The following is a 26448-nucleotide window of genomic DNA, read 5'->3' on the forward strand; positions in this document are numbered from 1 at the left end:
GGCCACGCTAGCAGGCAGGATGAGAAGGGGAATCTCCAAGCACAGCAGGGCTGTCTGTCTAGCTAGCTAGCTAGTGAAGAACCACACATTACTATCTAAAGCATCATAATTGCTACCTTTCTAACTGCACCACTGGTTACAGCCTCACTCAGATTTCTGTTAGTCAGTTACCAGCACATGTATTCTAAACCTGATTCAGATGTGACTTACGTTACCTAAACTGGTGCTACTTAAAAGTGGTACAGTGGTACCTTGGGTTAAGTACTTTATTCGTCCATTCTTAACCTGAAACTGTTCTTAACCTGAAGCACCACTTTAGCTAATGGGGCCTCCCGCTGCCGCCACACTGCACGATTTCTGTTCTCATCCTGAAGCAAAGTTCTTAACCCGAGGTACTATTTCTGGGTTAGTGGAGTCTGTAACCTGAAGTGTCTGTAACCTGAAGTACCACTGTACACCTCTACTCTGGAGGGACCCAAAGCTTTGGTTGTTTGCAGAGAGATTAGCGGAGTCTGTAACCTGAAGCGTATGTAACCTGAAGCATATGTAACCTGAGGCAACCACTAAGAAAGAAAGCCTCAAGCTCCAATTTACAAAGACAAGGGGAGAAGAGGAACAGCAAAACCAGTCAATCTTATATACAGCACAAACTTGGGGCCAGTGCCTTTCAGGAATTAGGTGATCACTTGACCTTTTCAAAACTGGCCCAACCAGTTAATTAATAAACTTTCAGCAGGAAGTGGGTGAGGTGCACCTGCCAAGGTTGGTTTTCCAAAGCAGAGCCTCAGGCTACAGCCACACTATCTATTTAAAGCACACAGCTTCCCCCCAAAGATCCTGGGAACTGTGGGTTGTTAAGGGTGCTGAGAATCAGCGGCGTAGCGTGGGTTGTCAGCACCCGGGGCAAGGCAAGTAATTTGCGCCCCCTAACCCGTGGATTTGCGCCCCCTAACCTGTGGATTTGCGCCCCCTAACCCGTGGATTTGCCCTAACCCCAGATGTTGCGCCCGGTGCGGCCGGCCCCCCCTGCACCCCCCACGCTACGCCACTGCTGAGAATTGTAGCTCTGTGTATGTGTGTGAAAACTACATTTCCCAGGCTTCTTTGGGGGGAAAGCCATGTTCTTTAAATGTTTGGTGCGGATAAAAAAAAAACCTCAGACTGTGCCACAATCCTAGTATGCGCACTGACTTACCTGACAGCGAGTTCTACTTATTACAGTGGGAATGACTTCTGAGTAATAGGATTGCAATGCCAGTGACATTTGTACAGCACAATCCTCTGTGTGTCCACTTGGAAGCAAAGTGGCTTAAACCAGTCAGAGGCATGCTGCTCATGCACACTGTTTCTCACACTGTTCACATGACATAATTGTCACACAAAAGCCACTTTGTACCGTACTTAAAAAAGAAGAAGCTAACACAGATTTCCCATTGCCGTGGAAAATCCATTTAAAGTAAAAACAAAAGCCTGTTTTGCATTCATGCTCATTGCTGTCGTGGAAGCTCTCTTTCTCCTTTTCTTTTGGTGGACAGTTTATCATGTGTGTGGTGATGCTTTGGGAGGCAGTCCCTATTGGTTCACCCTTGCTTCTGTTTGCTCCTCACCTGAGAAGGACTGAGCCGTTTTTGCTTCCAGCAGCCCAAACAATACAACTATAGTAGTTCTTTAAACATATGATGCAGCACAAATGAGCATCTGCTGGTTTATTGTTTCCCTTACGGGAGATGAGGTTTCCCAGAAAATAATGGTAGAAAGAATTGTAAAAAGAGATGTGGCCATATTAGTACATCTTGCATAAATAGCACCTGACTTGAAGATATTAATTAGATTTGTAAATAAATAAATAAATAAACCAACCACATTTCTGTGCCTTGCCTCTAAATGGTGCAAGGCAGTCAGGTTATTATATCTTAATTCAAACATGTCAGGGCCTTTTGAAAAAATATATATGCACATCTAAGAAAGGACAATCAGGATGCACACCAAACACAATGCGTCTGATTTCCATTGGGTTTCCCTTATAATCTATCCACAGCCCCTTTCGAACTGAAAGCACCTGAGATACCAGCAATATCAGCCACAGAACAAAAGGTTAGACTTGCACTGCGGTAATATTACGTTGGCACTGCAGGCAGGCAGGCAGCGAGGCTGGTGCAAAGGTACAGGGCTGGGTGCTGCAGGACAGCTCACGTCTGTTCTCAGACGTACTGAATTCAATGGGATTTACTCGAGGCTGACTGAGCGTGCGCAGGACTGCAGCTTAAGCCAGTCAGGAGAACACCCCTCTCTATATTCTCACAGGAGACTCCGCTCGGTTCTCCGGCTGGGACATACGCAGAGACGCTCAGAGGGGAAACAGACGCCCGGTTTGTGTTGGCTGCGACCCACACGACCTATTTCCCCCCGCCCCCTGCCCCACGAGAAGTCCCTTCACGAACCGCCCGCCCGGGCACCCCGTCCCCGGGCGCTCGCGCCGAGGCTGCCTGCCACTTCTGGGGCGCAATTCGCGCCGCTTGCTCCCTCAGGGGTCGAGGGGGCGGGGCCGTCCCGGGCGTCCCCTGCAGGGGGAGCCGGGTGGTCGCGTCGGGTTAGTCCCGCGGCGGCAGCAGCGGCGGCAGCAGCAGGTGCTGCGGCGGAGCAGCCCTCGTTACCTTTACCTCAGGGAGAGGCGGAGCCGTAGGCGGGCTGTGGGTCAGGGGGCTGGGCTTTCAGGTTGCGAGGCGAGCGCTGGAAGAAAGGGCGAGACGAGCGAGGCCTCCCCACTCACCCCACCCCCTTCCCGAGAAAGGGAAGCCGGCCGCCTCCTGAGGAGAGCTGAGGCGACGCGCCACCGAAGAAGGAGAAGGCGCCGCCGCCGCCGCCGCTGCGCAAGGGATTCGCCTCCTTCGGACCCTCCTCGCCGGGCGAGGGGGAAAACGCCGCCTCCAGGGCCGAAGGAGCCTGATGTGCGGCAACCGAGAGCCCGCGAGGAGCCAGGCGCCGGGTCCTTCCGCGAGCTGCAGCCGCAGTGACCTGAAAGGGACCTTTTAAAAATAATAATATTTCGGACAACCCTCGGCTCCAGGCCGCCCAGCAGAGTCTTGGTGGCCGGCGGGTGTGTGTGTAGGGAGCACGTCGACGGAGACGCGCGAAGGTTATCTGGGGAGGGAAGAAAGGCGGGCTGGGAGTGGCGGAGGATGGGCGCGCCTTGACGCGCGGGGAGGCAAAGGCGGGAGAGACCACCGCCGCCGCCGTCTCCGCGGCGAACCGGACCCCTATGTGCGTGTTGGCGGAGACGCCTGACGGGAAAGCCGCCTCCTCGGATCGCGCCGATCGCCACAAGGTTGCCGGCCATTTGATCGCAGCCGTCGCCGCCACCAGCAGCAACAGCACCGGCCCCGATCTTCTCTATGTGAGCTTCTCCGGATGGCGATAGACCGGCGACGAGAGGAGGGCGGCGGCGGAGGGGGGCGGCAGCTACCCGAGGAGAACGGCTCTTTGCCGGCCGGGGAGGCGGACCCTGCGGCTGCTGCGGCGACGGCCGCCCCTCCTGCCGGGGGTCTGGCGGCGGAGATCCAGAGCCTGCCTCCGCCTCCGCCTCCTTCCGGGTCGTGCAACCCGCTGCTCTTGGATTACGATGGCTCGGTGCTGCCTCTCCTGGGCGGGCTGGGCGGCGGGCACCAGAAGACCCTCATCCTGCTCACCTGGATCCCGGCCCTGTTCATCGGCTTCAGCCAGTTCTCGGACAGCTTCCTCTTGGTGCAGCCTGTCTCTTGGTGCAAGGGCACGGATGGGCAGGGCAACTGGACGGGGCACCCGCACCTGCCCGCTGCTGCTCGGGGCCTCGCCACCAGCCCCAGCTACAACCACAGCAGCAGCTACAGCAGGGGGATGCTGGCGGCGCCAGAACTGCCCACCCCCGAGGGGAAGAACGACAGTTACTGTGACTGTAGCGAGAGGTATCACCGGATCTCGGCTGGCCTTCAGCAGAATATAGTCAGCAAGGTAAGCACTCATAATGTACATGCAGACGTCTGAAGCTGCCTTAAACTGCCCAGTAGCAGCTGGGTCAGGACTGAGACGTTTGTTGGTCCCAGCCTTGGCACCTGTGACCCTTTTAACTGGGAGTGAACCTGGCACCTGCTGCATGCAGACTATTTGCCCTGCAACTGAGCTGTGCGCTGGAATGAGGCAAGAGGGTACAGTTTGAGTTGTAGAGCTGCAAAGGACTCCGGAGAGGGCATCTGGTGCAGGGATCAATTTATGCCCAGGTCTCAGTCCCTGAGTTGCGTTGCCATGCAAAGCCACCTGGTTTAGATTGCAAAAAGTTGCCTTCTGCATGGAGGAGGCACAATGTTTGGGCCAATGAGTGTCCAACAGCATGCAAAGTATGTAGTCCAGCCCCTCTGCCAGCGCTGGTGAGCAGGCCGAATAACCGTGTGGCGCTGCAAACTATGCCAGCACTGGTGAGCAGGCCGAATAACCGTGTGGCGCTGGGGAGAAGGACTTGTAAATGTTATGCTACTTGGGGAGAAGGCATTTTGGCAGTATCTTGTGTGGCCAATGCTGCCATCTAAACTGGCCTTTGAATATGGGAAGCAATGAAGGGGAAAGGACCTCTGAGCAGATGCCCGGTCTCTCTCTTTCAATGCAGCTCATCTCCTTGTGTTGAGGATTGAAGTTCTTTGATACTGTGTGTGAGAGTGTGGTGGAGATGATGTTGGGGTTGAGCAGCAGCATGAATCAAGTGGAACCCATGAGTATAAACTTATTCTGAAGGGTGTGTTGTAAGGGTTGGAATGCAGGAATATCTTTCCCTAGTGCATTCAGTGATGTCATGTAAGGACATCCCAGGGGTGTTGCTAGAGAAAAAGCAGGCCTAATCTTTATTGGCTCCAGACCATAAGATACTGCATTTGTTTTCATGGTCGTTTACAACTGCCAGTGACCCAATTTTAATACAAGTGGTTACAACACACTGCTTTTGAACAGCAACTGTGTTGGGTGAATGTTTTTCCCACTGTGATAAAGTGTCTGTACTCTTACCCCCTGAATCACATGCTACTGAAACATTCTTTTGCACTGCCTGTACAAGTGTGTCTAGATGTGGATTCCATTGTGTACATTTCTCAGTCAGGAGCTGCGGCCGTTGCTGACACCCATGATATTTCTGTAATGAATTACTCACAACAAATAGAGCATCCCTGTACAGTAATGTGACTTGAGGCATTTGCCAGTGGGAGGCATGTTGGAACAAGGTTAGCTTACAATGTGAGGCAATTCAGTCCAGTAGGTCTTTCTTATGAGTAAATCTGCTTAGGGTTGTACTGTATTGAGACAGCTTGCTATCCACAGTGTATGAGAAGAAAGCACTGGAGCTTTAGGGGTGCTAGAATAGCTCTTTTCTAGTTATGGCTGCAGCTATATTTGCATGTAACACTAAACCAAAGTTGGGTTTGTGCACTTATACTCTCAGCCCCTTATCCTCTGATGTGCTCATGTGAAGAAAATTGGAAGCTTTCACTTCCATTGTCAGCTAAATATGATAACTCATTCTCCCCAAATTTGGATAAATTGTGGTTAGTGTTATCTAGTTCCTATAGTCAACTTCAAACCACGGTTACTGATCCTGGCTTCTTTCGCTAACCACCATTTCTTTCTTTCTTTTTTAATTAAAGTAATTTTCCAATATTTACCCAATATTATCACAGTTTTGTCAATTATACAGATTCCAATTAACATCAAAATAATTCCAGTTAATTCAAAATTTATACAATTTAATCAAAGTGGTTTCCCATGCTCCTTGATCAGTGTTTTTTGTCCAGTTCTTATATGGCTGCGGTTCATATTTTTTATTACATTTCAGTTGGTATATTAATCATTAAGATATCAGCTGCATTTTTAGCAATTACTATGCGTGTTAATGCCTTATTTATCTTTCCATAGGATTTCAAATGCGGTGCTCTAATCATTTTCCTTTTCTCTCTGTGTGTGTCTGTCTGAATATGTCCAGTTATAAAGTCCTTGGCCTTTGTCTGCTGTCCAGTTCTTAAAATTCCTCCAGTTGCTGTTGTCTCTCAGCGTAGCTGCGATGGGGCTATGATCTTGGAGAATCCTCAAAATATCTCATTAGCTCCCTCCCATCATGCTCTCATCTCGCTGCTTGGTGCTTCCGGACAACAGCATACTCCAACAGTCCACTCTTTCTCACTATTCAGTCAACATCTAGAAATTCCCACAGCCTGAGAAAAAGGGACCCAACTTCTGCTGCAAGGGATCGTTTCTATTCTAGACATAACAAGAAACCACCGTTAGTTTATAAGGGAGCTGAAAACTTCCAATCTCTTTGTGGCTGTGGCAGAGCAAGGATGGGGGAAGCTCATGCATTTAACACTAAACCATGGCTTGGCGATGTGTGCAAGTCAGGCCTATAATCTGAAAATTGCTAGGAGCTGTGAGAGAGTGTGCACACATTTCTTTTGTATTTCAGTTTTTATTTCTTTCTGTCTTACATTTATATACCTCTTGATTCCCCCAGGGAGTTCAAGGTGGTGTTTATAGTTCTCCCCTACTCACTTTCTCTTCACAACAACCCTGTGAGGCAAGTCAGGCTGAGAGACAGTGACTGGCCCAAGGTTACCCAGTGAGGTTCATGGCTGAGTGGGAATTCAAACCTTGGTCTTCCGGGTTGTAATCAAACACTCTAACCATTGCACCACACTGGCCCTAGTCAAACAGGCATTGCAGCATTTCTAAAACAATACCAAAAACCTGTTTATCACAGCTGGAATGAGGATTAATGTTCTACACACCATGAGCAATAACTTCTCTTTCAATGACTTCTGTAACTCTCTGAGGCTGTAAGCTGGTGCTTGCGATGGTAGTATGTCCCACTGGGCTCTATGGAGCTTACTAATAAGTAGACTTGTGCAGGATTACACTGTGAATAAAATATCCTATTCTCTCATTTAAATGTATGTTAAACAGGTTGCTGTTTCATAAAGGCCACCAGCTGTAAAGCTCTGAGGTGAATAAACTGAAATTATCAGCTGCATCATTCCCTCTAACTTGGCTGGTTCTGTATCTGTCATTATGTAATCAAATGGGGTTTGTCCAAAAACAGGATGAGAGCTTTTGCAAACTTGGAGAACTCATTGGAAGTGCATTACTTTTTGTGTCTGCCAAAGACCTATGCTGAGTGACTTTCAGGGCATACAGAATAGTTCATGGTGCCTGAACCATGAACTATTGAAGGTGTTAATTTTGGGGGTGGGGTTGAAATGAGGCCTGCTTGAACCCCTAACAGTTTACAATATCCTGGAGAAGGGGACTAGGTTCTGAGGGATGCCATGATATTATGGCCACTTTCCAGAAGGGGTTGAAGAAAAGGACACCTTTTTCATTTCCACTCTCCAGAAACCTCACCCGACCTCTATAGCAATTTTTTCAGGGATATAGCTGGTGCCTGGTCCTTCTACAGCAGATGGAACTTGCAGGAAGGTGTGAAAGAAAGCTTTCCCCTTCTCTCCCATCTCGCTTCCTCCCACCCCACCCCCTGCACCCGCTCCTAGCCCTGATCAGGATTGCATGGTTCCTGTTGTAGGATGGCTGGACAGGAAAAGCATTATTGCCAAGGCTGGAGATACGCTGCAAGATTTTGTTGCAGATCCCCACTTGTATTTTCCATATTTACTCATTAGTGTGGGTGCCAGATCGCCCTTTGCAGACAACTCATTTGCCCTAATAATAGGTTTGGAGGGTACTTTCCTACCTACTGCCTTCCCAGTGTTACTGTAGTAAACAACTGCAGTGTAAAATGAAACTGTTACATCATCATCATCGTGGTAGTTCCCTTAATCCCAAACACCCAAAGCTCAGCAAAACTCATTCCTCCTGGAAACTGTGTGTTCGGATTAACTGTGCTGTGAACTAGGTATGCAGTAATCAAGTGACTATGGTCTTGCTTTCTCTTGCCACCAACACTGGCTGAAAACCGTTTCAGCTTCCCTTTAAAGCGTGTGAAGGGTCCATCATACCTGCTTTTAAAACAAAGGGTGTGTGTGGAAATGTGTGTATTGAGTAAGACATCTTGATATTGTTACAGCCGCAATGTTTCCAAATGCTGTAATTGGCAGACGCCACATTCCTGCTAATCCTGCTAAACACTTTGCTAATCCAACTAATGATGCTGTTGTCTCCAGAGCCAGTGTGGTGTAGTGGTTAAGAGTGGTAGACTCGTAATCTGGTGAACTGGGTTCGATTCCCCGCTCCTCCACATGCAGCTGCTGGGTGACCTTGGGCTAGTCACACTTCTCTGAAGTCTCTCAGCCTCACTCACCTCACAGAGTGTTTGTTGTGGGGCAGGAAGGGAAAGGAGAATGTTAGCCACTTTGAGACCCCTTAGGGTAGTGATAAAGCGGGATATCAAATCCAAACTCTTCTTCTTCTTCTTCCACTGGCTAAACCATTAAAAAATCACAGACGTGGTGTTTGCCAGCACAGTCATGGCAGAAGAAGATGGTTCCTTATTGACTCTTATACTTATTATAAGGGATCCCCTCAAAGCCTTCATCAAATCACTAGTCACCTCTCTGTACACAGGTGTAAGAACATAAGAGCCTGCTGGATCAGGCCATTGCTCTATCTACACCAGCACCCATGTTATAGGGTTGTAGCCAACCAAGTCATACTCATAGTAGACTCGTTGAAATTAATAGATAGGTAACAACAACAACAACAACAATTCTCATCCCGGGGGGCGGAGTGAGGAAATGGCGCCTAGACATTCTGTTGTGGTGACCATAACCTAGTTTAAGGTGCTATTAGGCAATTAACTGACATATCTGAGTTTCTAGCACTCTAGACAATCCTAAAGTAGCTTAACAAATACCCTGACTTGATATAAGACAGCTTTCTATGTTCTTAGCTTTTATAGCAAGGGTGAGGTGCTTGGGGGCTCAAGCAGTTTTAGAAGATCCCTCTGTTCTGAGATCTTCCCTATCATCTTAATCCCAGATAAGGCTCTCTGAATGTGGTTACACTTTCTCCTTTGTCATTCCTCACTTATTTTAGGACAGCGCCCAGGCATTCAGAACAGGTTCTTGAAGATGAGCCCTCCTACAAATTAAATTGTCACCTGCAGTCATTAGGGATTGAACATGATTAAAAAAAACCACCAAGTTACTTTGTAGAACTCAAACAAATACATAGAAAAAGAGCTGACAATATGGTTTGGAACTGTCAATGGGTTTATTTAATCACAGGTCTAGGTTGAAGTCCTGACACTGCGTTATAACTCAAAGCTTGTAATGCGATGTGGCCGTAAATCTCTTGCTCTAGATTAATCTTGTCTGTGTTTCTTTAAAGAAACATTTAATTATGTTTGGAATTACTTCTGAAACTTCATACCTTCCTTCGGCATTATGTTCTTGGCCAAGGTAACGTGCTCATGGGGCATTGAAGGTTCTGGCTGTTAAACTATGCCTTTGGTTTGATCAGTATTAGAAAATGAGATGTATAAGCTAATTGCCAAATGGCACCTTAAACTTAGGTTATGGTCACCACAACGAAATGTTCTAGCCACTTTATTTCTTCTTGTTATTTGGATTTCATTTTTATACGACTTTATATTTTAAAGGAAACACCTCAAAGCAGTTTACAACACAATAAAACAAAATACAGAATAAAACAAATTCAAGCTTCAAGGAAAATAAGTGACATTTTGCTTTTCCTATATGAAATATACTCTGAGTTGAGTATGGATTTCATGCTCTTTATTCAGCTCATAGTAGTGAGGAATGCAAGTTTCCCCAAAATATCTGCTTTATATACTTTATTTACACAATGGGTCACACATGATTGGCTAATTCTGGGATCCTCCTGTAGGCCAATCAGGTTGTGGATTCACTTCCACCTGGAGCTGGATTGGGTGGCTCCTGTGGACCAATCATACTGCTGCATTGTTCCAGGACCAATCAACTATTCAACTCAGTACATAACACCATATTTATTTATCTACTTAATTTATCTAACTTATTTACCTACTTAATTTATATAGCAGAAGTACTCTTGGAAGCCACTTAAGTCACAGCCACTTAAGCTACCTCACAGGGTCATTGTAGAGATTAGCAGGTGGGATATAATTGCAGTAATAAGCTCTTCTGCTTAAGAAGGCTGGAGAGGCTAGCCAGATGGAGATGTCAGTCAATTGGACCCGTGCCAGTAGCAAAACACGTTTGGTGCCTGGCTAATTTCTAACACTGTTTGAGATTCATTTGAATGAAAAGTGACATAGAAAAGCAATAAATCAAATCAACTCTCAGAGACAAATTGTGTATTCATTAGAGCTAGCTATCCCACACAGGATTGTGGATTGATATCTTAGAGCAATGTAGAGGAAAGAGATGCTGTTATTTCTTCACTAGGAGTGAAATAGAATGACATAGAAAATGTAACTGTGAAGAGATATCAATCCATTGCTGTTGCTGTTCTACTTCTCAAGTCCAAATGTCTAGTGAGACTAGGCTGTAGTCCTATATACACTTAGCTGGGAGTATGTCCCATTCAATTCAGTAGGACATACTTTGAGTGATGTATAGAACTCCAGTGTGAGACCCACTGGGCATTATTATTACAGCCATGTATTTAAGCACTAGCTCATCTCGCTTTATTGGCCAAGGGACACGGCGTACAGCTTCCGGGTCATGTGGCCAGCATGACCAAGCCGCTTCTGGCGAACCAGAGCAGCGCACGGAAACACCATTTACCTTCCCACTGGAGCGGTACCTATTTATCTACTTGCACTTTGACATGCTTTCGAACTGCTAGGTTGGCAGGAGCAGGCACCGAACAACGGGAGCTCACCCCACCGTGGGGATTCGAACCACTGACCTTCTGATTGGCAAGTCCTGGGCTCTGTGGTTTAACCCACAGTAGCCATAGGCAAAAGAGAACTTGTATGAGTGAGTAGGGTGATGGTGGAGGGATGGCACAATCTGGCCCTCTTCTGTTCTCAGCATAGAAACCAAGCTGCCTGCCTGAGGAGGAGATGTAATGATCTGCTTCAGGAGGGATGGAGCTCTCTGTCCCATATCTTCCAGGAATCAGTAGGCTAGTGAACTTTACTTTTGCAGGCAGGCAACATTTTTTATTTTTGCTTATTTATAAGGCCTTATTAGATCACCAACAACAACTCTTAACAGCAGTGTACCCCACTAATGTCCTTCAGCAAATGAACTACTGTATGGCCCGTTGAGGTCCTAGTACCGTTCAGTGGGGTTAAATATATCAATCTATATTTTACAGGGTTGAAAATAATTTGGCATTGACAGAAAGAAGATCTCTTCCTGCAGAACTTGCTGTCAGTCAGGGCAGCTGTTTAGAAGAATTGCACTTAAAAACAACAATAACCCAAAGAAGAATTGCATTAAAACAACAACTGCAAACTCCACTATTAAACATTTATTGAGTTCCAAGAGTACACTAGTTATTTCACAGATCGTAGAATGACATGGTTCCTATCCAGTAGGTTTACAATCTGAGCAACTACTCTATCATTATTGCGAGACCGTGGTCGTCTTCTTCCTTCCCATAAATATTTATGGGAGAATTGGGTATTCTAATTTAGAACAACGGCATCCATTACTGCAAAATTACAGTTTTATCCTATGCAAAGTAGGATTATAGATTAAGCATATGGCTAATGACCATGAGGATAACAAGTCATATCTGTGTTGCTTTTTTTAAAAGAAAAGATTATAAGAATTTTCCATGTTTTATATGTACCGTATTTTTCCCTCTGTAACACGCAGATTTTTTCTCCTAAAAAGGAAGGGGAAATGTCTGTGCGTGTTATAGAGCGAATGTGTGGTCCCTGGAGCCAAAAAATCAGGCAAAAATCAAATGTGCTTCACGGAGAAGGGAAACCTGAAAAGAGGAAGCTGTTGCTTTCCTGCATTCTGCCTCAGGGTCTTACTGCCCACCCTCCTCTGTTTCGTTGCTGTGTTTGCTGAAACGGAACAAAGAGCAGGGAAAGCCCCTCCCCTCCAGGCAAGCAGAGTGTCGTTCTTTGTAATTCCTCTCTGTGCTCCGGTGCTGCTGGGGGAGAGGGAGAGAGAGTGGGGGAGGGAGAGGGGGGAGGGAGAGAGAGAGGGGGGGAGGTAGAGAGGGGGGAGCTAGAGGGGGGAGGGAGGGAGGGAGGGAGGGAGGGAGAGAGAGAGAGAGAGAGAGAGAGAGAGAGAGAGAGAGAGAGAGATGGCTGGCTTGGGGAAAAACTTTTGCCTTTCTTTCCTCCCTCCCGTTAAATCCCAGCATTCTTAGCCAGCTGCTTCTCTGCACACCCCTCTCATGTCCCTTCTTTGTTTTTCCTTCGCTCCCCACTTAAAATGTGGTTACAAAGCATAGATCAACATGGATCCTCAGGATCTTCGCATTGGATCACCCCAAATTCACCATCAGATCACATAGCATGTCCATGGCTACAGCCTGCCCCCCCAAAATCACGCACCCACTGTTGCCTGGGGCTGCAATGGTGCAAAACGTGGTTAAAAAGCATGGATCCACAGGAATTCTCAGGATTTTTGCATTGGGTCACCCCAAATTCACCATCAGATCACATGTCTGTGGCCACAGCATGAAGCACAAAAATGATACATCCACTGTTTCATTCAGAATGTTTTTTCCCTTGTTTTCCTCCTCTAAAAACGATGTGCGTGTTATGGTCAGGTGCGTGTTATAGAGCGAAAAATACGGTAAATGGTTATTGGCATGACAATAAGAAGTATCAGTCTGAAGACATGGATTTACTGAGTCCCCCTGAATACTTTGTTTTACCATATTTGGTTCATTTCAGTCTTATTGACAGTGGGGAGCTACATGAAAGTTCATTTTATTTCAGGGGTGCTTAAAGAGCTGGCACCAACTCTTTTAGGACCAAGTGCATATCAAAATATGTAATTTGTCATGCTTTGCATAGCACACATTCTAATGACTCAGTCCACAACTCAATTAAGCCGCAGTCCTGGGAATTAAACCTATTTGCAGCACTCTGTTGACTACATTTATTTGAAAGTCTCATTTATTACATTCTTTTCAGTCTTTTTTTTTTAAGCTAACATATAATGCAATGGTCCTCAAACTTTAAACCTTCAGAGGACTCTGGCCATGTAGATTAGCTGGCCAAGGAAACCTTGTGTATTATTGCAGAGGATTCTGGGATGTGTTCTACAGCAGTGCTGTTCAATCCTGGGTCCCCAGATGTTATCGGACTACAACTCCCATCAGCCTTGACTATTGACTAAGCTGACTGGTGATGATGAGAGCTGTAGTTCTCCAACAATAGGGAACCCAAGGTGGAAGAATGCTGTTCAACAGCATTCTCAGTTTATGTAGGACAGTGGCAAGACAATAGTGAGCTTCACAGGTGTGAATGAGCCTTGGAACCCACCCAATATTTTCCGGTAGTTATACCTTGCAGGAGAAGAAAAGCAGCGATGGAAGAAGCTTTTGTTCAGGAGATTACTGGAGGAGTAATGTGAGAGCATTACCAAGCGTGCTTAAGATAATAGCCCTAGTTATGTGGAAGTACATAGGTAGACAGAAATAAAACAGAATCCAGCAAATGGTTCTCTTGAACAAGCCCTCTTGAAGCTAATCACTCTTTGCATAGAGCAGGTGTTCATTCAGTTGCCTCCATTAGAGTAAAGAGCCTTTCCAGATAGCATAGTGTATCTTACATCAACCCTGTGACATAGGCCAGTTCTACCATCACTCCTGTTAGATTTGGGAGCCTCCCCCCACAACAAATGCTTAGCTGAAATTTGGCCCAGAGACTTGGACCAACATGTAACCTCCAATGTATAACCAGTTCTAGTTAAGATAGAACCATCTCCTTGTGTAAGTCTGTTTCAGTGATTGGGAGTATGGAACCAACTGAGTGATAGTTTTGTCAGCACATTCAAGAACTGATAAGTCTTTTGGGCCAGTTGCAGTCACTATGTTTAATAGGGGAAAATGTTTTCGGGTTTCATGACTCCTAGAATCGTAGGATTGGAAGGGACCGCAGGGTTCATGAGCTTATCATTGCTATCTTGGCTTCTGAAAATTAGCTATGAATACCAAAGGAAAATTAAAGTAGATATCCCGTGTACGCTTTGGAGTGATTCGAATTCCTATAAGTTCACTGAGACTTACTTATGAGTAGACATACCAGATGGTTGTGCTGTAAAATGGCTTAAACTTGTCTGTCCCAGGATTAAAGGTAAAGGGACCCCTGACCATTAGGTCCAGTCGTGACCAACTCTGGGGTTGTGGCGCTCATCTCGCTTTATTGGCCGAGGGAGTCGGTGTTCAGCTTCTGGGTCATGTGGCCAGCATGACTAAGCCACTTCTGGCAAACCAGAGCAGGGCACGAAAACGCCGCTTACTGTCCCGCCAGAGCGGTACCTATTTATCTACTTGCACTTTGATGTGCTTTCAAACTGCTAGGTTGGCAGGAGCAAGGACTAAGCAACGGGAGGTCACCCTGTCGCGGGGATTTGAACCACTGAGCTTCTGATCGGCAAGTCCTAGGCTCTATGGTTTAACCCACAGCACCACCTGCGTCCTTGTCCCAGGATTACACAAAGCAAAAATCTCTGGATTTCTCAAGTTATTAGACCCTAACTAGCCTGAAAGAACCAATTCTCATCCAATTTTACTAAAGCTTCCCCTTTCTGGTCCCCTGGAAGCAATATGTTACTCATCACAGGTCACCAGGCAGCTAGCTTTTTCAAAACCTGGACTGACTAGATAGTTGTGTGTGCCAAGGGCTATACCCATGATGGAGAACTACCTAAGGATCCAGTTAATTCTGCACCTTCCACTGTTGTAGGAACATTGTTTGCTTGTCAGGGTACAAACATTTAGTGCAATCAAATGTTTAATGTTTTGTCTTTGTACCGGAATGTGCCCAGGCAACTGCTCAGAAAGCATTTAATTTCTGTGTAATTCAGTGGTCAGTCTTTTCCTCCTTCCTTTAATGGGGTCAGATTGTAAATATAGTGCTGGGTGATACAGCAGTATGGGTTTTTTTAAGTGCAGTGTATGCCACGCAGCAATTATCACCCGTCCTCTTAAAATAGCCTTTTCTATTTCAGCTTGCACTTTGTATAAAGGTTTTGAGGAAAGACAGCAATTTTATCTCTTCCAAAACGTTCCTAAATAGGATCTAAATTTAGAAGATGTTGGAGTAAATGCCATTTTTTGGTCTTCAGCTTGTCCTTTTTACCCTCATTTCTGGCTGCTTGGCTTTTGAAACAGTACTCTGTTCGCCCAACTCCCCCCAGTATAGTACATATGAACTCAATAATCATTTGTTGCAGGAGATTAAGGAATTTTAATACAAATGCAGCACTTCTGTTTTGGAAAAATCACATTTTTTTCTAGCACTCAAAAGTATATTAATTAACTATGCTAAGTTCATGCCCCAATACCAATCAAATGTTTATTGTGGTCAGCCCATGCTTGAATAAAGGACAAACTGCTAAAAATAATAATCACAACCTCAGAAGAAGAAAAAGTGACAGGTTAAAAGCAGGCAACCATAGCAGGTCAAGGAGATATTACAACATTCAGATATATCACCACCTGTTCAGTAATGGATTGGTTAGACCCCTTGAGGAAGATACTTAAAAGGGGTCCCTAATGATCAACTAGGGACTACCTCATGGGGGGGTAATTTATGCATTTTCTGACCCCTTGAAAGAATTTACAGTTTAAAAACAGCAATAACACATGGGAGACTGTTTCAGGCTTTAAATTATTACAAGAACAGCACCTGTCCTTGAAGGAAACATTTGCAAAACTGCCACCTAGGATCTTGGAGGGTAAAATTGTTCTTATCTGGGATGGCTTGAAAAGAGGACTAGACAAATCCACAGAGAATAAGGCTAGCAAAGGCTACTAGCCACAAAGGATATATGCCACTTCCATGGTTGAAGGCAGCAATGCTTCTGAATACCAGTTGCTCAAAAGCCAGGAAAGGGAGAATGCTCTTATATTTGAGTTTTCCATAGGCTTCTGGTTGGCCACTGAGAAGAGGGTGCTGGACTAGAAGGGTCATTAGCCTGAGCCAGCAGGCTCTGTGTTCTTAAAACTCTAAAGCATGCCAACAAAACTGTTCTTCTGTACCGGGTATTGGCAGTGGTGTAGCAACCCCCTCCAGCACCTGGGGCAGATCAAACTTTTATTTTTTTAGGGCAGCCACCAATTTCAGAGACGGGAAGTGGCTCCACCCCCCTGCAGCGCCTGAAACACCCATCAACTGCCGTACTGCCCTCAAGCTCTCCTGCTGCCCAGGACCCCAATCCTTGATGCACAACAGCCACTGTGCTGCAGTACAGACCCCTGTGGTGCCCTACAGCCCCCACCACACTGTAGACTGTCCCACTGCCCCACTCCTGGCTAGCTACACTGCTCAGTATTGGGTAGATATGGTTGACATTTATTAGAGGCCAGCCAAGCCAGGCCCAGCAAGTGCAGTGAACATGGCCCAGATTTCACACCTACGATGAGTTCTGTGGGTTGTATAAATGTTGCAGGTCAAGTGGAATAGTGCCTATGAAACCACTTCCACAGAAAAAAGAAGATCCTCAGTCCCACTGCTGCTTTTTCAACTTGGGGTTTTTTTTTACATTTGAAGGTTGAGCATGATTCTGCACAGGAGAACTTGGATAGTACTCAACGCAAGCCATAGCATGCTCACTGTACCCTGCCCAGGGACAGTAGTTCTACCCATGCCATTTTGGGTTGGCTTTACTTTTCCCCCCAAAAAAATTTAATCTAGTTATTTGAAGGCTCTGCTTTCTCTTTTGTTTTAAAATCTCATTATTTGAAGGCTCTGCTTTCTGTTTTTAAAAAAATATATATTAAAAGAAACAGTTATTTGAATGCTCTGCATCTGCCATACCTGTATTCACTGTTTTGTTTTGTTGTTTGTTTTGTTGTTTAAAAAGCAGCCAGTGGTTTTTTATCTGCCACTTCAAACATTAAGCCTTCCCCCACTCCATTGTGTAGGGATAGGATATTGTGTTACTGGAGCTGGAGGCATGCCAGGAAGAGAATGGAGACAATTATACTTATTTTTTTAAAAAAATGACTGGAAGGACTTTTTTTCCTCTTTTGTTTGCTTGCTTCACTCCATTATGTGTTCCGTCCTTGGCACAATTGTTCTCTGCTGCACACAAAATTGTTCCTTCCTTTTCCCCCCTGCGCGAAACTGCATGGTTAATTAAACTTGTTAGTTTTCTGATTTCCAAAATATATCTGCAGTGAGCCTTGCTATATGGAGTTGGGAACTAAGAGAAGGGCTGGGAGAAAACTGATAAAAACTTGCTCCTATGGAGGAGAAGCTGCCTGCCACCCAATAGTGGATCACAGGGTCATTTCTAGTAGGCAGTCAATGACTTGCTGATTGCTAGGATTCTTATAAAGGCTGTTCATTTATTAGTTACATTAGGTAAGGTAAAAACTAAAGGACCCCTGAATGGTTAAGTCCAGTCAAAGGCGACTATGGGGTTGTGGTGCTCATCTCGTTTCAGGCCAAGGGAGCCAGCATTTGTCCACAGACAGCTTTCTAGGTCATGTGGCCAGCATGACTAAACCTAAACCACTTCTGGTGCAATGGGGCACTGTGATGGAAACCAGAGAGCATGGAAACACCATTTACCTTCCTGCCACAGTGATACCTATTTATCTACTTGCACTGGCATGCTTTTGAACTGCTAGGTTAGCAGGAATTGGGACAGAGCAATGGGAGCTCACCCTGTCGCACGGATTCAAACCGCTGACCTTCTGATGAGCAAGCCCAATAGGCTCAGTGGTTTAGAACACAGCACCACCCGTTCCTTCTATTAGTTACATTACATTGCATTCCACCTTTCCTCTCAAAGGAGGATATGTTGGACGAGGTGTACCTTGATCTGATCTAGTAGGGCACTTCTTGTCTTCTTGAGGAAGAGTGCATGTTGAGGATCACTGAACACAGATCTCTAAACTGTTAAGGCAGTGTAGGGAAACTTTATCCTCTCTGTCTGGGCCTCAGGACTCTCCTTAGGACAGACCCACTCTCTGCAGGCCACACCCCTCATTGACCTTTTACATCACACTTCTGAGTGGTTTTTGCCTGGCTGGGACGTGTCTTTGAATTCTAATGCCTCTTTACTTGTCTGGATGGAGGCTGGATGATTTGGGATTATCGTGAATGGATTTTGATGTGGAAGGGCTGTAGGACCAGCTCAGTTCTGGTGCTCCATCAGGGCTGGCCCAGGACATTTTGCTGTCTCCCACTTATAAATATGGGGCCCTCCTGCACCCACGCTGCCATGCCCCCACCCCGACTGCACTATTGTCTGCAATTGCGCTCACACTGCTGCCACGATGCAACAGCAAGGGTACAGCATGAGTGGGAAGGGCATGGGCTATGTGACAGCAATGCCAGTGGTGCGGGCAAAGCCGCAGTGCAGCTGGCAGTGGAGCAGTGGCTGGCAGTGGGATCTACCACCTGAACATAGCTGTCAACTTACAGATTTGAAAATAAGGGACCAGCAGCCTCGAAAATAAGGGATCAGCAGCCAAAATAAGGGATTTTAGTCAACCAGCTGAAATATTAAGTTAAAAGGGACCAGATAATTTGGGAGAGCAGCGCCAGTTTTTAGCCCTTCGTTTCCAGAGGTTGCTGCTCAAGACACCAGCTGATGAAACACTGCAATTAAATAAATACAAGCAGCAGCCACTTTTTGCGCAAAACGAAGTCCAAGCTACGAAGATGCTGCTGCAGTTCTGTATCTTTTCTCTCGTGCCCCATCTGCAGCTCTCAGTTCCATCAAGCGGGGAGGGAGGAAGAGAGGGGGGGAATAGCGCCTGAAGTAAACTCGCAGATCAGACCATCTATGCTATTTTACCACTACAAATCTAAGGGAGAAGCGCTTGCAGTCCTTCCTCCGCTTTCCCCCTCTATGATTAGCCCTTGGAACACCTGCCTGCACCTCCGCCTCCTCTCTCTGAACTGCTTTCTCTATGGTTGCCCTCGCTCTCCTCTCAAGGCTCCTCAGCAATTCATAGGCCGTGCCAGGCTGCCCATCTCATCCAGGTCCTTTGGCGGCGCAGCCACAGTACGGCCTAGCGGGAGCGGTGATGGGCAGAGGGGAGGCCCCAGGCAGAGACGCTCAGTTCGGCGGCGTGAGGAGGATAGCGGCGGAAGGGCCCGAGGCTCCCGGCGGGGAGGGGCTCCCGGGGGCCGAGGCTGGTGAGGGGAGGCCGGAGGGGGGTGGGCCAGGCAGGCAAGCAACACAGTTGGAGCCTCCCTCCTCCCTGGCCGGCAGGGAGGGAGGGAGGGAGGGAGAGGAGCTGCTTCCTTTGAAACCCGGGAAATTTAAGGGACATCATCAATAAGAGACATGGCGCTGGGATAAGGGAGTTTCCCGCCAAATAAGGGACAGTTGACAGCTATGCGCCTGAGGCAAATTGCTTCACCTCGCCCCATTGAAGACTCCAGAGCTGCTCAGGGGCACAATGTTCTTGGATTCTAACCATATGTCTTTTTGACATATGTCCCAGTTAGAGATTTTCTTGAAACACAAAGGAGAGCCTTCCAGCCTGAACTCTGCCCTTCCTTGCTTTAAGGTGGCACCATGTTGCTTAGAATGGTGCCACCCTTGATCATATTAGGGTGGTTGACATACTTAGGATACCTGACACCAACCTGGAGGTGTGCCGCTACTGCCAGAGCGAGCTAGTCAGCTATGGGGATGCCAGATCAGCTTCAGCCCTTTTGCCTCTGGTGAAAAGGCTGGGGTTAACCATGTTTCTGGAATTTATTCAGCATACGCTTCCTTATATTGCCCAATGCAAGGAGTAAAGCCAACATTGGAGCTGGGAAAAGCATGACTTTGCCTACTACTGGAGTACACAAATTGGTGGGGCTAGCAGCTTTGCCAAGGCTGTGTTGTGTATCCTTCCCCACCCCCACCCCTGTGTCCACAGGAGAGAGACTCGAAATCTGCTGTAGATTGGCTGTGTGGCATTTAAATTGCTGAAACTTTGTGGCCAGGGGGGAATTCCATCGGTTACAATGTTATGAACTGTAACAAGAAGTAATATTATTAGGGCTGACAGAATGCCAAGGGGGCAGGTTATCTCATTAAATTAGTCTGCACATTTCTCTGCTGTGGCAAATAAACAAGTAAATTGAGATGGCAAATGACTTGAATTTCTGCTGTGCCTTTTTTAAAAAAAAATTAGCAATGCACAACCCACCAGTAACAGTGCCAAACAAATAAATATTATTTTAAAATATCCGGGTGGGTTTTCTTAAAAGGTGTGGGGGGGGGGATTAAATTCTGTAACGGTAACAGAATCCCTGCTTTTGTACAGCTCTCTCCTCCCAGGCAATATAAAAATGCCTTTTTATATTGTTCTGTGATAGCTGAATCTCTATTCTAACTTAATTAGATTTACAGTCAAATCTTGTGCACCTTTACTTGGAAATATGTCCCATTATGTTCAGTGGAGTTTACTGCTACTAGTAAGTGTGTTCTGATATTCCAGGAACTAACATTCAACTTAAATCCAACTTTGCACAAGGCAGTCTTGCTATGAGTGCAATAGGTCTTTCACAGTCCAAGGCAGCCAGAGATCACCAGACTGGCAAAGGCTAGCGTAGAAAGAAGAAAGCCTTGTTTATGGTTGCATCATAGCTCAGATCATGTTCTCCCTGGGCTGACTGATTGCAGGTATATGTGGGTGTTGTTGGCAGGACATTTTGAGAAGCCTTCAAGTTTCAAAGGTGAGATAGGAACGCTTTTGGAATAGCCTACTCAGCTCCCTGAGTTTGGTGGGGTAATGATTGGAACAGAGGGAGCTTCTGAATAAGTACAGCCACTTGGGGTGGATGAGAAAAAATATAGCAGTAGGACCTTAGGAATGAGCTGCTTATAAACTCAAAGATGGAATTTCAAAATGGAACCTGAGCGATTTGGACCAATGTGCCTAGTAATCCCCAGACTAGCGACTCCTGCTTCAGATGGACTTCCCAGTGGGGACATGCAATTAAGCTTCATTCAGAGGCAGAACCCACAGACACAACAAAGAAGCGACAGCAGAGAGTGAAAATATTTCTCATTGAAACTAAGCTTTAGTCCTGTGTGCTGCTATGTGCATAGTGGTACGTGATTGGAAAATATTGAATGTAGGACAGCATGTGGCCATGAATCTGTTTCCTTTAAATAAAGCCACACAAAGAAGGAAAGAAAGAAAGAAAGCTCTGCTGCATAGCTTTGCATTTCAAAATATTATTCAGTGGAGTAGCCTAGAGGGAAATGAGCAACTGTGCTATGTCGTGATGGGAATGGCACCTGGCTGTTTTTGAGGGAATGAATGTGATATTGCGCCCTCTGTGAAGGGCGGAAGCTAACAGGTCCCATGACACATGCAAGGCTTCGTTAAGGGGTTCCCTTTCAGGGTGCAGGCTGGCGAGTTTGGGAATTTGGTTTGTGTTAATTGTGTACAGAACTAGGAGGTGTTAGATGCTCTGTCTGCACGGTCTCCCCTGGCTGCTTTGCTAGCATTCAATTCAGACATTTTTTAATAGCCGCCTTGGGGAAAGCCATTTACCTGGAGGCAGCTGCTGACAGTTCCAGAAAGGGCATTAATGGTGGCAGGAGCAGCCAACATAGGAAGCAATCTTTTGCAACCTACTTTTTGCTGAGTGCCAGCCAACACCCTGATGAGCTAAGGTAGGCATGGGAAGCTTTTTTTCTCTTTGGAGGGTAACATTTGCTTGGCAAGGGCACTGTAATCTGTCAGAGGGTGCATGCTTAGTGGTGGGCTGTGGCAGGAGCCAGAACAGGGTTAGGCACCCCATTTTCTTCCTTCCTTCCTCTCTTTCTGCCACCTACTTTCCCTCTACAACAGCTGGAGTTTCTGAACGTTTTTCAGAGGCAGCCCCATGTATAACACATTGCAGCAATGTAACTTGGAGGTTATCAGAGCATAGATGGCAGAGGTTGCGCTATCCCTGTCCAGATAGGGGCACATCAGCTAGGAAGCTGATGGAAGGCACTCCACACCACCAAGGCCACAAGTACACCCCAGGCTGTGTAACTGCTCCTTCAGAGGGAGTGTAATGCCATCAGGAGCAGGCAACAAACCACCCTTCCGGTCTAGGGAACCACCCACTCACAGTGTCTCAGGTCCTTTTTAGATTGAGCTTCAGTTTATTGGCTCTCCTCCAGTTCATTACTGACGCAAGTATGAGCTAGGAAAGTATCAAATGTCAGAAGTAATGGTCTCTCAGGGGAAAAAAAAAGCAAGGTATAGCCCCCATGCTTGGAAATGTCAGAATGCTGTAGCTTCTATAGCAGGAGTCTGCAAAATTTTTCAGCCGTGGGCCAGTCCACCGTCCCTCAGACCATGTGGTGGGCCGGACTATATTTTGAAAAAAATATATGAACGAATTCCTATGCCCCACAAATAACTCAGAGATGCATTTTAAATAAAAGCACACATTCTGCTCATGTAAAAACACCAGGCAGGCCCCACAAATAACCCAGAGATGCATTTTAAATAAAAGGACACATTCTACTCATGTAAAAACACGCCGATTCCCGGACTGTCTGTGGGCCGGATTGAGAAGGCGATTGGGCAAGATCCGGTCCCCGGGCCTTAGGTTTCCTACCCCTGTTCTACAGGCACCTGATGTCCTCTTTCTATGTAATGTCTTGTTCAGAGATTTCCTATGTGAATCGGGCTAAATATGCCTCATATAATCATGCACGAATCATGCTGAAGCTTTTTTCATAAGTAGCTACCTAGCAACTCAGATCTACCTCTGACTACCTCTGAGGTTATATACGTAGTCCTCCTTTGATCTTCCAGCTCAGGTTCTGAAAACTATATCTGGGGAGGCCACATCAGGTTCCCCCATCTTTTTCATGTAGCTTGACTGTATGCACGGAGTTCAGAATCTCTTGTCATTTGCAGACCTCCTCATGCAGAAAACTGTGGTCAGGCTGTTCTTCTGTCATGAGAAGAGCTTTTGTGGAGAAACCCAGGGAAATCCTGTTAATGTGGTTTAGCCACTGTGCCTTGTGATACAGCAACTATGTGTTCCACATGCCTTCCAGCTAACATTTAGGCCTGGGAAAACGTTATCTCAGCTGTTTGGAGGCAGCAGAGGAACAGACACCCTGGTGCCGTATCCCGTTCATTCCCACTCTTGCAAAAACAAACAACAACAAACCCTTAAAATAGCTTGTTGAGCAGGTTTGGATGATGAGGCTGAATATCAGCCGAGTTTTCCTATCCTGCGCCATCTGTCCAAAACCTTTCTCAGAAAGTGTGATGCTCTGGTGATTATGCTTTTTAGCAGGATCTATAAAAAAGTGTTATTTATATAAGAACTTAAGAAGCTGCCTTTATACTGAATCAGGCTATGAGTCCATCTGTATTCCAATATGTCTCCTGCTATTCCAACCTGGAGCAGACCTCTTGGGTTTCAATGAGAGGTCTTCCCCAGCCCAACTACCTGAGAACCTTTGAACTGAAGGTGTCGTGGATTGAATCTGCATGTAAAGCGATGGCCCCTTAGACAGCACCATGGTTTTTCATGGTGGTTTGTCTTCAGCACTGGCAGTGGAAGAGGAGTGGGGGGGGAGTGTACTGCCCCCGGCAGCGTGGTCCCAGTGGGGTGCCATCACGGCTGCTCCCCAGGATGTGCACCATGTCCCTGCGGGTGGCGCACCATGCCAGCCCTGCCCCCGCCTGCTCTCTGCCCCACCCAGTGCCAGAGGATGAAGCTCAGCCACTGGTCTTCAGAAGCACTTGTTGCAAATTAGAGATGGGGACAGCACTCTTGTGCTCAAGTCCTGCTTATGGGCTTCCAATAGCATCTGACCAGCCACTGTGAGAAAAGTATACAATTTATTTAAATAATGATGACAACAACAAGAACAGGAACAACAATAATTAGTTAGCCTTTGACCTAAACCAGCACGTCTCTTCTTTTGATAAAACGAAGCTTGCTTAAGAGCAGGGTGGATAAAAAAATCAATTTTTTAAAATTTAAATCAGGGTGTTGTTTTTTAATAATTGGATTTTAAAAATAAGATGCTTTTGGAGGAAAAATCTTTCTAAAGATAGTTTTCTATTTAAGTTACATTATAGTGAGAGGCAGGACTGACACCTGGAGTTGCTTTGACGTTCAGACTGTGGGAAGTCGCAAAAACTAGAATTAAATTGGGAAGACAATTGGATTTTTTTATTTTAGTTTTTTATTTTATTGGATTATGATTTGATATGCTAATTGGATGTTTTTATTGGAAAAATAATAAACACTCTAACAAAAAAATAAAGGTACATTATAGTCCAAAGGCTATTCATCAGGAAATAAGGATTGTTTAAAGTTTTTCATGTGTGCTAAAGCTCAGTCTAAGGTGGGGGTTTTTTAAAAAAATTGTTTAACCACATCAGTTAACAAACATGGATACATATGCTATAATGTTAATGTTTTAGTTAATAAATTGTTTAAGTTGTTATTAAGGAAATGATTATTTGTCTCCTTCCAATAAACTATAGCAGAAAAGATGTCCAAATATAAACAGTTAACTTATTAAACCTGACAATAATTACATAATTATCGGCCTATGTATTTCTAATAGTATAACCAAACCAGTAATTTTTGATATAATTGTAAAAACTACTCTGAAAATTTATTATGCCAAAAATGAAACCTTCATCTGGTTGGAAATATTAAGATTATACCAGCAAGAATGAGTCTTTCTGTAAAAAAGAAAGAAAAAAAGATTTAAATCTAGTCTTACTGACTAGTGATTTAAATCATGATTTAAAATGTGATTTAAATCAATTTAATTTAAATCACATCCACCCTGCTTAAGAGAGGCGGGGGAGTTAAATTGGGTTTGAAAATCATGAATTAATTCACATGAATTAGTTCAATGTTAGGGCAGAATTCATTTTGTTAACTGATAGATTAAAAGTAGTCACTGATATCTAATGCAGAAGGCATTTTATTGGAACAGCTTATGATAGTGAGTGCATGCAAACTTTCCAGAACTTAAGTAAACCCAGCTTTTCTGAACGGATGATTACAGTTGACCAAGCCCTGGTATATAATCTGGTATTCACAGCTATGTATGAAAAATACTCTGGAAAGGTGCTTTAAAAGCTTGCTCTCCAGATGTGGGGCTCCAAGCTTCATCATAACCAGCCATCAGGGATGATGAGTCTTTTGCCCTCCTCTGGTGGGTAGCTCACCAGCTACCCATGCTATAAGTAATTCTATTCAGGTATATGAGTGCACATTTTAAATGCATCTTGTTTTCTTCTTCTTTTCTAGTGGGATCTTGTTTGTGATTCTGCCTGGAAAGTCCACATCGCAAAATTCTCCCTGCTTGTAGGATTAATCTTTGGCTACCTAATAACAGGATGTATAGCTGACTGGTAAGTGCAAATTCACACGGAGATTAAAAGTGATAAACATGTCTCTCTAAAGCATTATGAAACTGCTTTTCTCTCCCCCTTGAATGCTATTACCTCTTCCTTGGCATTCCACTTCAATGCGTGTGTCATAAGCGCAGCGCATTTCACAACTGACTTGCCGTTGATGGATATTGTTGTTGTGGAAAATGAAGTCATTTTAAATTTTTAAAGAAGGTGCTTGAGATAACACGGGTGGCTTAACCTGATGTACTTGCACTAAAGCTGGCTGGCAGCCCAATTTTATTAAACTGCGGTAGCCTTGCAGAGGTGGCTGGACCAGCTTTGGGTCACTATGTAACAACATTGTTTTTTAAAGGGAAGAAGATAGAGAGAGCAAGGAAAACAAAAGTGTGACTTAATCTGAAATGATACGCAGTATTTCCCCAGTACAAAGATGTAATTCCTCCAGAGACACATAAATTTATTCCTGCCCAATCATGTAAGAGAAGAGAACGCTGACGTACAAATTATATACAAATCTGAATAGAAAAAAAATAGTTGTTTCTAATACTAATAAAAATTGCATTTTTATTTTTTATTTTTTGAAATTCTTGTGTTTTGCAAAAGGAGCTCTTCCTTCTTGCATCCCAATCCAAATTTAATTGTGCTTCAAAACAAAGTATTTTTACATGACCAGTTATGCAAGTATGCAGATGGAGATGTGTGTCCCATATAGAATTCCCACTCTCTGATGAGCATACCAGCGTGCATCAGATATGTGCCTCCAGTACCTGATTCTGCAAGTGATGCACATGGAAACTGATGATGCACATGGACCTACATAGTCAGGCATGTTTCATAATCAGTAAAATGAAAGGCTAACAACCTCTGGCACTACTGAATGCCCTGAACTTTATTTAAATAAAAAAAGCCTTCCCAAATACATTGCATATTGGAAGCAAGCGCATAGTTTTTCTTGCAACTTGTTGATAC

At 45.3% G+C, this 26448-nt stretch overlaps 1 protein-coding gene across 2 annotated transcripts in view; it reads left to right on the forward strand.

The window, feature by feature from the left end:
• The first annotated feature begins 2352 nt into the window (after nucleotides 1-2352).
• SLC22A23 (solute carrier family 22 member 23) overlaps nucleotides 2353-26448 on the forward strand; it is a 95955-nt gene continuing 71859 nt past the window's right edge. Inside the window, exons 1-2 of one of the 2 annotated variants that reach the window (XM_028737834.2) lie at nucleotides 2353-3987; nucleotides 25373-25476. In XM_028737834.2, the coding sequence (XP_028593667.1) occupies nucleotides 3409-3987; nucleotides 25373-25476 (683 nt within the window). In that variant the 5' untranslated portion in view covers nucleotides 2353-3408. The remainder of the gene's footprint in view (nucleotides 3988-25372; nucleotides 25477-26448) is intronic. The other variant, XM_028737835.2, reaches the window with a different exon arrangement.

Source organism: Podarcis muralis, chromosome 8 (genome assembly GCF_964188315.1).
Source record: "Podarcis muralis chromosome 8, rPodMur119.hap1.1, whole genome shotgun sequence".
Taxonomy (NCBI): domain Eukaryota; kingdom Metazoa; phylum Chordata; class Lepidosauria; order Squamata; family Lacertidae; genus Podarcis; species Podarcis muralis.